The sequence below is a fragment of the Pantherophis guttatus genome, chromosome 1 (assembly GCF_059756535.1).
Source record: "Pantherophis guttatus breed Tessera chromosome 1, ASM5975653v1, whole genome shotgun sequence".
Taxonomy (NCBI): Eukaryota; Metazoa; Chordata; class Lepidosauria; order Squamata; family Colubridae; genus Pantherophis; species Pantherophis guttatus.
This window is the reverse complement of record NC_142063.1, coordinates 79,491,632-79,505,565: the sequence shown is the minus strand read 5'-3', so window position 1 is coordinate 79,505,565 and position 13,934 is coordinate 79,491,632. Positions and strand designations below refer to the sequence as shown.

The window sequence follows — 13,934 nt, the reverse complement described above, 5'->3', positions numbered from 1 at the left end:
TTGTGACTGTTTTAAAAATCAAAATTACTCTAATTCAGTGGTTCTCAACCTTCCTAATGCCGCGACCCTTTAATACAGTTCCTCATGTTGTGGTGACCCCCAACCAGGGGTGGGTTCTAAATTTTTTTACTACCGGTTCCGAGGGTATGGCTTATTTTGTGGGCGTGGCTTGGACATCATGTGACTGGGAGGGTGTGGCTAGCTGGTCATGTGACCGGGTGGCCATGGCTATGTGTATAGGGATTACTCAGAGGGCTGAAAAAAGTCATTTCTGACAGGTCCTCACACTTTTGACTGGTCCTCACACTTATGACCATCCTCACATTTATGCCCATGCAGCATTCTTAACAACCATGTCACTCATTTCACAACTGCTTCTTTTCACCATGGTGATAAGATAGGGCAAAAAACGTAAAATGTGAGGATAGTCGTAAATTCGAGATCTGGTCAAAAGTGCGAGGACCAGTCAAAAATAACTTTTTCAGCCCTCTGAGTAGTCCATGTGCACAAAAGGACTACCCAGAGGGCTGAAAAAAGTGATTTCTGACAGGTCCTCGCACTTTTGATCGGTCTTCGCACTTATGACTGGTCATCATTTATGCTCATTGTAGCATTCTTAACAACCCGTGTCACTCATTTCACAACTGCTTCTCTTCACCATGGTAAAATGTGAGGACAGTCGTAAATTCGAGGACTGGTCAAAAGTGCGAGGACCAGTCAGAAATAACTTTTTCAGCCCTCTGAGTAGTCCATATGCATAAAAGGATACAGCAATAGAGAGGGATGAAGGAAGGGAAGGGAAATTAGAGTAGGAGTGAGGATAAGAGAGGGAGGAAGAGAGGAGGAGAAGGAGAAAGGAAGAGGAAGTAGGGAGGAGAAGAAGAGGGGGAGGAAGAGAAAGTAAGAAGGAAAGAAAAGAGAGGGGTGGTAGGTTTGAGGAGAAAGATTGCTGTACAATAAAAAAGATGAAAGGGAAGAAAGCCAATCCCAAACAAATATAAAGATATTAAGATAAAGAATGAATTGTTAAACTTTAAAGAATAAAAGAGAACAAATATGAATAAATAGCAATAATTAGAAACACACATACAAACATACAATGTATTTTCTTTGAACAGAGTATTTGGCCGGTTCACAAATTTAAACAGTGTTTAGTCATTTCAATTAAATTTACAATTTCTATATGTCCTTTTTGCCATATTTATTCCTCATCTATTTCTTTTAAAAAAACAATATTACCCTTCATCCTCATTTCTAATCTTAATCAAATTCAATTTTTCCCTTCTATTCTATATTATACCCCTTCCCATTGTCATCTATTTTTATATCCATCCTCACATTGGTTAATTATGTAATATTACAGTTGTTTAATATAAATTCAACATTTTAATATAAATCAATTAGTTATATAACTACCTTTTTTTGTATATTAATCAATATGAACATGAATATTCCAATTATTTCCATGCAATCCAATTTCTTACAAATCAGTTAATTATATTTACCAATAATAATAAACCAAATAATTTCCCCCATATATTCCTCCAAACCACAACTTAACCATTTCTGCTTTCAACACAATATACAATTAATAGTATCTCTTTTATTACAATTCCCTAGTTAAATAGAGCTTTTTAAAATCTTGAACTCTCCTCTTTTTCCCTAAATCCTCTAAATTCCCAAACAAACACCTTTTTAAGGTCTTTCAAAAACTCTGGCTGAAATCCTAATGAACACTTTAAGGTTAGGCAACGTTTCGACAAGCTCTCTACCTTATCATCTTCGGGCCTTTATTATCAGTTTAGAAGTTGTGGGTCATGCTTCATTATACTAGCTGCAGCCTGAATGTGTGTTAACGGTCCAGTTTTCTCTGGCTCCCTATTACCAATATATAATATATATATATAATATAATATAATATTATATATATATATATATATATATATATATATATATATATATATATATATATATATATATATATATATATATATATATATATATAATATAATATAATATATATATATATTAAGAAAACAGACACAACTGGATTCTCCTTCCTGACCACATATGGCATGATAATTGCTTGTGTATACACAAAATGCAATTGTCCTAAAGGTGCTTTTTCAGGTAGCAACTGGACTTTGGTTTTTTTCCCGTTGAAGACGGTTCGCATCTCATCCAGGAAAGCTTCTTTAGCTATGACATGATAGTGGAGAATGGAAGGATTTATATTCCTTGCAGACAGCTGGTCATTTGCATCTTTTTAGAGGATAGTTGAAGCACTTGGAGGTTTATCTGTGTCCTCAGGTCACCTGGGATCCTGTAGTCTGCAATTTTAATCCAGAAATCTATTCTTGCTCCCACACCATTCAAAATGTTCATCCCCAATTGTATAGCAAATGTATGTAGAGATTCTCAGTCATCCAGGTCATAGTTGTCCCAATCCTTCCATTCCCCACTATCCTGTCAAAGCTGAAGAAGCTTCTTGGATGAGAAGCGCAATGTCTTCAAAGAAAAAAACAAACAAAGTCCAGTTGCCTCCTGAAAAAGCACCTTTGGAACAATTGCACTTTGTGTACATACAAGCAGTTATCAAGTGTGTGTGTGTGTGTGTGTGTGTGTGTAAAAAGCCTAGAAACTAGTGGATTGTGATTTCACTGAACTAGGGCTGCATAAAAATCTTGGTTTACGTAGGAAGAACCTGGCTAAAGAGAAATACACATAAAGCCTACGAAAAGGAAAAATACACACACACACACACACACACACACACTTATTTATATTTCGCTGATAAAGAAATGAAGAGAGACTAGGTTAGATCTATTTCAAGCTATTTAGCTCTCATCAACTAGCCATACCTTTACTCGGATTCGAACTTGGGCTGAGGTAAATAGCTTGAAACAGATCTATACTAGTCTCCCTTTATTTTTTTATCAGCGAAATATAAATTTGATATAAAAAATGTTTGTTGTGAATGCGACTGCTTGAGGGCTCCTGGGATTGGAGCTGAAAGGCGAAAGGGAAGCAGTATGCTCCTTCGCACATGTTGGGGTAGACCAGGTGCCTCGATAGAAAAGCCCTACTAAGCAGGTATATACAAAAGTATGAAGGCTATTGCTTAATGCATTGTAAGCCGCCCTGAGTCTCCAGAGAAGGGCGGCATATAAATCGAACTAATAAATAAATAAATAATATTGTATATATTGTAATATATATATAATTGTATTAAATATATAAATGTATTAAATATATATATATATAATTATAATATTGTATGTGTGTAAAATACATATATTTTAAAACGGATACAACTGGATTACCTTTCCCGACCAATATGGCCTGATAACTGCCTGTGTGTACACAGTGTAATTATACTTTTGGCGGCAAATGTTCCAAATACCGGCACTACTTAAGACAACTGCTTATGTACATAACACTACACACACATATCCCCTAAATCTAGCGTTTGCCCTCTTTCGGTAGCGACCTCTGAGGGGTGGTGGCTGGGTCGCTGCAAGGGCGGGAAAAATCTCTGACGTAATCTTTCGATAACGTGCCCTTCCTCTTGGCCCTCCCTCCCCGCCCCCCTCCGCTCGTTGCAGTCGACTTTAAACAAGCCTAGGCGGCTTCCAGATCTCGAGACGCTGTCACTCACGGGGGAACTGAATGCGCGCCGGAAATAACGTCATGCTCAGCCGGAAGCCGGAAGCGTCGGCCGTGGCTGGCGAAGACGGAGGGGTCGAGGGGGACGTCTGCCCATCGCGGTCCCCTCCGCCGAGCCTCCGTCGGGCGGAAGGTCCGCAGGTGAGAGAAGTATCCCCGGCGACTCGAGGTTGCTCTGGGCCCGGCTCTTACGGACCGTGCTTCTAACCCGGTTTCTCAGAGGTCGGGAGAGAGGTTCTGGGGGGTAGGCAGAGCGGGGCGTCAGGTGCCCTAAGAGCAGCGAGAGGTGAAAGGCGCCCACTTCTCCTCCTTCCAGACCCCGAAACCGCCCTGCGTGGTTTCGGCGTCTGCGTGATAGAAAGGCTGTTTTGAATTACTTGGTTTCTGTCCTGCGAATGCCTTCTCCCATCTCGCTTCTTCCTCCAGCCACGAACTACTTCGTGCTTCTCTGTCAAAAGGGATAACGCATCAGTTCAGAAATACACTTCTGGGTAGTTAAGCCTCAAACCCTATAAACGAAGGGTTACAAAACCCCAGCAGCGGTTGATTGGCAAAGATTATGACAACTCCCGTTTTAATCCAAGGAAGAGTTTGAAATTAATCAAGAAGGTGGAAAAACTAATAAAAGATGGATAAAGCCAGCCAGCGTTTGTGTGTCTGTTGTCTTTTTTTATTAGCTTTATTTGTGCAACATATCATTGATAAACTATTGTTAACAAATTAATGGCTTTGTTTAACATGCTAAGCAAAGCCAAATCACATCATGGCTTAAAATGATGGCTTGGCTAATACAGCATGCTCGATTTTATAGTTATTGTGCCTGGTGTAGCTTAGCCCTTGTCGTTGAAAGTTTATAGTTAACGGTTTAGCGTGTTGTGTGAATCCAGCTATTGAATTTCAGTGGCTTAATGTAGAGGATTTGAAGGTGAAGCCTTGAATTATAAATATGTACTGTGTTTTCCCAAAAATAAGACCCTGTCTTATATTTTTTGAACCCTGAAATAAGTGCTTGGCCTTATTGCCATGCGCTTAAAACCTGATTGGGCTTATTATCAGGGTAAGTTTGTGCCAAATGTGTTCGTTCCAACAAATCCCAATTATATCACTCCTCCCATACATGGTTCATACCACTTTCATCCTAAATTTCCAGATTAAGGTCTGAAATCCTTGAATGTTTCTGTGCTTGCATTAGCCTAATATGTTCTATGAACCAATTCTGGGTGGCTAGTTATAATGTAGTCTGTGAATCAGAACATTGAGTTAATTCGATAGACCATGGTTAAATTGCTTATCGCAGTGTTACTCAACCTTGCAAATTTAAGACAGATGGACTTCAATTCCCAGAATTCTTCAGCCAGGACAGCTTGCTGGGAAATTCTGGGGGTTGAAGTCCACACTTCTTGAAAGTTGTGGAGGTTGAGAAACAGTGCCTTATAGTGAAGTGTGATATGTAAACAAAAGTTGCAAATCCTTCATTCTAAGTACAACTGTCTGGTACTGGAAATTGCAGAAGCAGTTGTTGATCAAATTTCAGTCGATTTCTCCACTAAGTCCTTGCTGATACTGAAATAATTTGTTCAACAGTTTTAACAACAGTAAAATTCTTTTATATTATCTATAATTTGATTGATGCAGAATTCCATTGCTATGGAACTATACAATCATCTCTATATGGATTATTACTCATTTGTGAATTTACTGCAATAGAAGAAATCTTTTTCTTCTGTCCAATAATATATAGATGATTGAGAATTTCCATGACAGTATACTCAGAGGAAGAAACTATCTTCCTTAGCAAATTAAAATTTGTCTTGGATATCTGATCTTAATATGAAACCTGCTTATTCTACTGTGTATATGAATGAGAGAATGGGAGATTAGTTTCATTACTATGTTAAGATTTATAGTGGCAGTATATTAACTATTAAACAGTCTTCATGAAGAAAATATTGACAAGATCAAGGAGCTTTTTGGAGAAATTCTGTACCATATTAACCAACAGAGGTAATGATTCTGTTTTATAATTCATTTGATAGAAGACTGCAAAAATGTTTTAAAAAGGCGTAAGGTAGCTAGAAATATGATTTAAAGTTACTTATTAGCACAAATGTATCTTTAGTAATTCTACTTTGGATATGTTGAAGTTATGGGTAGTTTAGAAATTTCCCTATGTATCATGGAATTGTTTATTTTTTGAAAGAAATACATAACAATATACTAGTATGGAGTTCCTTTTAATACGTTTTTACAAAAACCACTTTTAACAAAGTTTGAAATCATCTTGTCTGGGAAGTTGAGTAGCAAATGTCTTTTAGGCTTTTCTTATAACATATTTCTCATTTATGTGTACAATTTTACATAAATCTTGTTTCAAATTATTTTCATTGTCTTTTGTGGGGGATTACACATAGTTCTGTGACTACAGTAAAATTTGATGGTTGCTGGAACAATCTAAATAGTTCTTCTTTTCCCCGAGTGTAAATTGAAAATTCTTGGGAAGAGAATAGAGTTCACCACAAGTAATTACAATGTATTTAATTGAGTATAATTAGAAAGTCTTAATTCAAGCATGAATATTTCCTAATTTTAAAAAATGGCAAGACTCTCAAAGTAAAAAAAAAAATCCTGAACTTTTATTTTATTGCAAACCATTATTGAAATTCTAAATGACATAAATAAAAATATAACTGGGAAAATGTAATGGTTTGTGAGTTAATTTTATTACTTGAATTATTTAGAGAAGACATCTGTTTCAGCTCCTGAATATATTATACAAAATGTTCCCCATATGGTCTATTCATCCAGTTCTTCTGCTTTGCCATTTTGTATTTGAAGGTCACTTTGTCATCTAGTACCTGTTTTTAAGTACAAATTTTCATGCATCATATTGGAAAGATTTGTACAATATAATATTTCTGTTACCGCTTTTACAGTTCACAAGTCAAACGTTTGCTTATATATACTTTGGGGAAATATTACTTAATTATATTGATGTCCCGCTTCAAATATATAAATTCAACTTATATTTGGAAAAAAGTTTTCAGGTAAATGAAGCCTGAAAAATATTTGTAAGTTGGGACTCTATTTCTTACCTAAAACTAAAACAGTTTGTTTTTCTTAATTTAAGTGGCTAAAGTTCAAAACCTTTCCAAATGTCCTTATCCTTTCCAATATTTATATCCAGTTGTTTAGTGTTGTACTGTGTGGTGTGCAAATTCCTTAAATCTTCTTTTTCACCTCTGTAAATTGAGTTTTACCAACAGCCATAGTAACTCCATAATAACTTCATGAGATTCCGTATGCTAACAGAATAATAGAATTGGAAGGGACTTGGAGGTGGTCTAGTCAAAGCTCCTGTTCAAATAGGAAACCCTTTTCAGACAAATGGCTGCCCAACTCTTCTTAAAAACCTCCAGGGTTGAAATACATAGAACTTCTGGAGGCAAATTGTTCCACTGATTAATTGTTCTAACTGTCAGGAAACTTCTTAGTTCTAGGTTGGGTCCTTGATTAGTTTCCCTCCATTGCTTCTTCTTCTGCCTTCAGGTACTTTGGAAAACAGGTTGACTCCCTTTTTTTTGTGGCAGCCCCTCAAATATTGGAACCCTGCTATCATGTCACCCCAAGACCTTCTTTTCATTAAATTAGACATACCCAATTCCTGTAACAGTTCTTCATATGTTTTAGCTTCTAGTCTCCTAATCATCTTTGTTGCTCTTCTCTGCACTCTTTCTAGAGACTTAGCATCTTTTTTTACATCATGGCGACCAAAACTGGATTCAGTATTCCAAGTGTGGGTTTACCAAGGCACAATTAAGTGGTATTAACACTTCATGTGATCTTGATTCTATGTCTCTGTTAATGCAGCCTAGGACTGCTTCTGATGCAATAATTGTGAACTGAAGGATGTCAATAAGGTACTCGATAGTATGAGCTCCACCTCATGATCTACAAGTAGTCCTCGACTTACAATCATTCATTTAGTGACTGTTCAAAGTTATAATGGCACTGAAAAAAGTGACTTGACCATTTTTCACATTTATTACCATTGAGCATCCCTATGGTCACGTGATCAAATTTGGACTCTGGCAAATGACATATATTTTTTATAGTTGTATTCTCTGGAGATCACATGATCACCATTTGCAACCTTACCGGACGGTTCTGACAAGCAAAGTCAATGTGGGAAACCAGATTCAGTTAAAGACCACATGATTCACTTAACAACTCTGGCAAAAAAGGTTGTAAAATAGGGAAAACTCACTTAACAACTACCTTGCTTAGCAACAGAAATTTAGGGCCCAATTGCAGTCATAAATCAAGGATCAGCTGTAGATCTATATGCCTCTTGGCTATTCCTTCACACAGATAAGAGGTTATCTGGATGGATTTGAGTAATTATTCTTTGAATGAAGGAATAGTTCCCACTACCTTGAAGAAAGCAATGGTGTGCCCTCTCCTGTAAAAAAAATCATGTTCTTGATTGTGTTGTATAGCTTTCACCTAGTCTCCAATCAAAGTGAATAAGAAAACTAGATGATTCCTAGTCTTAGAACTATTCCTTGGGAGAGGGGAATAACAGATTTATCCTTTTATTAACACATTGTTTTAGATTATAAATTGATAATTTATGAGCTGTGTAGAGTCTCTAAATAAGCGGGATGCCAATTTTATAACAAATGTAATAAATCATCCTGGCCATGTGGGAAGCTATCTTTTGTTTCACTTAAATTTAAATGAAGTGGCTTCTATAAGTACAAAACTATTTTTAGTTCACTATAACTGTATGAATAATGTACGCTGAAATTATACATTTAAGCAGGTAGTCATTGACTCAGACTTTAGCTTGGTCGTACATTTGCAAAGTGAATTTGAGAAGGTTGCTATGTGTTAGCCTTGACCCTCCATTTATAATATGTGTAAAATAATTACTCTGCAATTTTCCAAGGAAGATAGTGTGTTGGTTTTTGAACTATAGGACTACACTCCATATACTGTATCTATAGTATACAGTATATGAGAACCCACAGAAGTTCATAAGTTAGCTTGAAGATGCCACAATATGACTCTTGTGGTGTTTTAATTTTATGGGGTAATTAAAAGGATTTTTGAGGAAATATTTATTAAATTTATATGCTGCATATCTTGCCATTAAACACTGCACATCAACATATGTGTGTATTATTTGAAATGGTCTTAAATTAGTATGTGTTACATTGATAATTTATGTTTCCCTATTTAGGGTAGAAAATGGCTTATTTTTTTGGTCTGCTTTAGCAAAAAATCCTAAACTTAGATAGGAAACTCATATGTCCAGTATAATATTGGAATCAGAACTAAACAATAGTAGATGACAATCAGAATTTGGGATTTATACTTTATTAGGGTATATAGTCAGTAAATTCCATGTTGTTGCATATCCTGTTTGCTTTGTTGTCTGTTTTCCTAGTTGATACTATATGAGATAGAGTTCCAGAAAAATAGATATATAAAGCGAAATCAGAAGTGCTTTTTTAAAAAAGAAAGAAATTGGATAGGAGAATGGAAACATCTATGTAATATTTATTTTATCCGCAAACTTATTTTACTGGTTTAATAATAAAATACTCCCTTTTAATTTTTCTTTATATGTGCTCTATTCTACAGAAGCTTGTGGGAAGGTGGCTTTTTTCATTATGTGTGCGTCAGTCAAATACAACACTCGGGGTCCAGCCCTCATCCCAAGAATGAAGACCAAACATCGCATCTACTACATTGCTCTATTTTCTGTTGTGCTACTGGGGTTAATTGCCACTGGCATGTTCCAGTTCTGGCCTCACTCCATTGAGTCCTCAAATGAATGGACCCTTGAGAAGCGCAGCATTCATGATGTACCTATAATCAAGATTCCTACAGACAGTGCCATTCCAGAACGGGGAGATCTTAGTTGCAGGATGCACACATGTTTTGATGTTTATCGCTGTGGCTTCAATCCGAAGAATAAGATCAAAGTCTATATTTATTCCCTAAAGAAGTATATGGATGAATACAACATGCCAGTCAGTCACACCATTTCCAAGGAATACAATGAACTATTAACTGCTATTTCTGATAGTGACTTTTACACAGATGACATCAATCGTGCTTGTCTATTTGTACCATCCATTGATGTTCTCAACCAGAACACACTGCGTATCAAGGAAACCGCTCAGGCTTTGGCACAATTATCCCGGTACCTCCTTCCAGAAACCTTATAGTAACTTCCAAAACTAAAATAGGAATTCAAGAATAGGGATTATGAGAAACTGTTACAGCCAGGATATAAATATTGTGTCTTTTTCTCCCAAAGGTTAATAATTAAAGCTATGATCCTGTATTCATACACTAGATATACATTCAATTGGATTCTTATGCTTGCTTAATAGTTTTGTATAAGATTGAGAACAGACTAATTATTAGTTGCTGCAGAAATCAGACAAATAAAAATAGCTGGGATATTTTAATTTTGTTTACCGCATTTTCCGGTGTATAAGACGACTGGGCGTATAAGACGACCCCCCGACTTTTCCTGTTAAAATAGGAGCCTTGGTAGTACAGTGGTCTAAAGCACCCTGTTATTAAGACCAGCTGCCTGCAATTACTGCAGGTTCGAATCTCGCCAGGCTCAAGGTTGACTCAGCCTTCCATCCTTTCTAGGACCCAGTTGTGGGGGCAATAAGCTGACTTTGTATAAATATACAAAAGGATGAAGGCTATTGCTTAGCACATTGTAAGCTGCCCTGAGTCTCCGGAGAAGGGCGGCATATAAGTCAAATTTTAAAAATACATATATATATAAGGTTTGGGCTATACTCGCCGAATAAGACTACCCCTTTTCCAATGCACACCAAATGAAAATTAAAAAACATCAACTGGCTCACCCACAATGTAAAAGCAGCTGTGCTAGACCCAAAATGGCCCTGCAACAAGCAGGAACCTCACACAGCCACAAAAAGCCCCAAAAAAACAACTTTCACACTTTACACACACACAACACAACACAACTGGCTCACCCACAATGTAAAAGCAGCTGTGCTAGACTCAAAATGGCCCCTGCAACAAGCAGGAACCTCACACAGCCACAAAAAGCCCAAAAAACCAACTTTCACACTTTACACACACAAAATTCCACATACAGCTTTGTGAGATTTTGTGTGCTTGTGTAGTTAGAGTGAAACACTACAGAAACACACAAAATCTCAGAAAGCTGCACAAATATTATTTTATTTTATTTATTTTTATATGAAAGCTAAATTTAAAACTTCCTAAACTTTAAATGGCTAGGTCTAAAAAAGAACAATTAAAAAAACTCCCAATTAACTATTTTTTTTAAAGCTCCCAAAGGGGAAAACAACTTACCCAATAGAACAGGGGTCTCCAACCTTGGCAACTTTAAGACTTGTAGACTTCAACTCCCAGAATTCCTTAGCCAGCTTTGTTTTGCTGGCTGAGGAATTCTGGGAGTTGAAGTCCACAACTCCCTGCCTGCTTGATTGCAGGCAGGGAGTGGCTTGCTGATGGAATGGATTCAGGCAAGCGAAGCAAGGCAAGCATTGCGACTAGCAGCTAAGGTAAGCAAGCTGGAGGGGGAAAACTTTTTTCCTTTAACATGGCTCTGGCGATCCCAGCTGAGTTGCCTGATTAGCAGGCAACTCCGCTGGGATCATCAGAGCTTGGATCGCCAGAGCCATTTAAGGCTCGTCAGAGCCTTTCGGGCTGGTCTGCCTGGTTACAGGAGAACGACACCCGGCGTATAAGACGACCCCCGACTTTTGAGAAGATTTTCATGTGTTAAAAAGTTGTCTTATACACCGGAAAATACGGTAGCTGTTTTGTTGTAGAATTGCTTTGATTTTTGTTTTATGTCCAAAATTCAAATACATGTTCTGTGTGGTGCTCAGTTTTTTTTTTTTTCATTTCCTTTATCTTCTTAGTTGGGATAGAGGCACCAATCATCTCTTGTTCAATATGTTGCCTGGAGGACCACCTGACTATAATACAGCGTTAGATGTTCCAAGGGACAGGTAGGTAATTTTTGCTGTTGTTCATGTCTTTTTTTGGTTAGGTGACTTATAGAAAGTTAGATAAAGAAGTGGAAGACTTCGTGCATATGCTTGGCTTGGGATATTCCATAAATGAGATGACTTTTCTGCTTGATTTTTTTCCCTCCACCATTTCTAAATGAAAAATTAGACATGGGACGTATTGATGTATCTATGCTGCTTTCTAAAAACATTACTCTACCTAGATTTAAAGTATTTGTTCCAATTTACTGATGTTCCAAAGGCATATTTTTATTAAAGATGAAAAGTAAAACTTTTCAAAACTTAAAGCCCCCTAGATATGAGTCATGGGGATGTCTAGTGCTAGCTATCCTTAGTATGTCATTATATTTATATAGATAATCGTGTGTTGTGGTCTGCCGGTGGCCTGTGGAGCTGGCAGCAGAGTTGGACAGTGAGGAGGTTGGGGAGGAACATGGGCCAGTCCTGGAGTCTGGGGAAAGCTCGGACGAGGGCTCTGTGTTGGAGGCAGCCAAAGGGCCATCTGGGAGGTATGTGTTGCCTCTGGAGCTCCAGAGTCGGACCTCAGCGAGGCAGAGGAATAGCAGACTTATAATGCCAAAATTGATCTATCTTAGTCTCCCAATGGGCAGCAAAGGGTCTGCTGGCTGCCAGAAGAAAAAAAAGCCCAGAAACTAGTGAATTGTGATTTCACTGAACTAGGGCTGTATTATATCTTGGTTTACGTAGGTAGAACCTGGCTAAAGAAAGATATATGTATGTATGTGTGTGTGTATGTATGTATGTATGTATGTATGTATGTATGTATATGTATATGTATATGTATATGTATATGTATATGTATATGTATATGTATATGTATATGTATATGTATATTTATTTCTTTTAATTCATAGGTATAAATGTGTGATATTTTTGCAATCAGGGTTTTTTCCTATGTTGAAAGATGTTAAATGGCCATGGTGGGATGAAATCTCTATTCATCGCTTTCAGGCCTGTCAGACATTTTATGTTGTTTCTTCTGAGACTTATGGGAGACTTGGATAGCACTATTTCGGCCTTCTTGGACCTCTTCAGCCAGACACACCCATGTATATATTTGCTGATAAAGAAATAAAGATAGACTTTATCTTTATCAGCAAATATCAATTTGATACAGAGGTCGACTTCGAGGTGCCTCGCATGGGGAGTGCTGCAGGGGTCGGTCCTCTCGCCCCTTCTGTTCAATATTTATGTGAAGCCGCTGGGTGAGATCATCCATGGTTTTGGGATGAGAGTCCATCTGTACACTGATGATACTCAGCTGTACATCTCCACCCCAGACCACCCCAATGATGCCCTTGATGTGATGTCTCGCTGCCTGGAGGCCGTGCGGGTCTGGATGGGGTGAAATAGGCTCAGATTCAACCCCTCCAAGACCGAGTGGCTGTGGTTTCCGGCGCCGCGATATAGTCAGCTGGTACCATCGCTGACTATTGGGGGTGAGTCTTTACCCCCCACAGAGAGGGCCCGCAATCTGGGCGTTGTCCTGGACGCACGGCTGTCTTTAGAAGAACATATGGCCATGGCCAGGGGGGCTTTTTATCAGGTCCACCTGATCCGCCAGTTGCAGCCCTTTCTGGACTGCAACGCCTTGCGCACAGTCACTCATGCCCTTGTCACCTCCTGACTGGACTACTGCAATGCTCTCTACATGGGGCTCCCCTTGAAAAGCACCTGGAGGCTCCAACTGGTCCAGAATGCGGCCGCGCAGGTGGTTATGGGCGCAACTCGTGCCCACGTGACACCCCTCCTGCGCGAGCTGCACTGGCTCCCAGTGGTCTTCCGGGTGCGATTCAAGGTGTTGGTTACCACCTTTAAAGCGCTCCATGGCATTGGACCTGGGTACCTTCGAGACCGTCTTCTGCCACCAGTAGCCTCCCACCGGTCAGTCCGCTTCCACAGAGAGGGTCTCCTCAGGGTGCCATCAGCCAAATTATGTCGGCTGGCGACACCCAGGGGGAGGGTCTTCTCTGTGGGAGCCCCTGCCCTTTGGAATGAACTCCCCCCAGAAATTTGTAAAATCTCTGATCTCCGTGTATTTCGCTGTGCCCTCAAAACCATGTTGTTCCGCCAGGCTGGGCTATCAATATAAAGATTTTAATTTGGTTTTAAATGGGATTTTAAATTTGGGGTTTTATAAATTGGGCCTATTATTTAATAATTTTAATTATTTTTAAATATTGT

At 38.4% G+C, this 13,934-nt stretch overlaps 1 protein-coding gene across 1 annotated transcript in view; it reads left to right on the top strand.

Annotated features, from left to right (window-relative positions):
* The first annotated feature begins 3,711 nt into the window (after window positions 1-3,711).
* The window catches only part of EXT2 (exostosin glycosyltransferase 2), a 76,153-nt gene continuing 65,930 nt past the window's right edge, over window positions 3,712-13,934 (top strand). Inside the window, exons 1-3 of the mRNA XM_034417409.3 lie at window positions 3,712-3,807; window positions 9,313-9,877; window positions 11,619-11,708. Coding sequence (XP_034273300.1) covers window positions 9,342-9,877; window positions 11,619-11,708 — 626 coding nt within the window. The 5' untranslated portion in view covers window positions 3,712-3,807; window positions 9,313-9,341. The remainder of the gene's footprint in view (window positions 3,808-9,312; window positions 9,878-11,618; window positions 11,709-13,934) is intronic.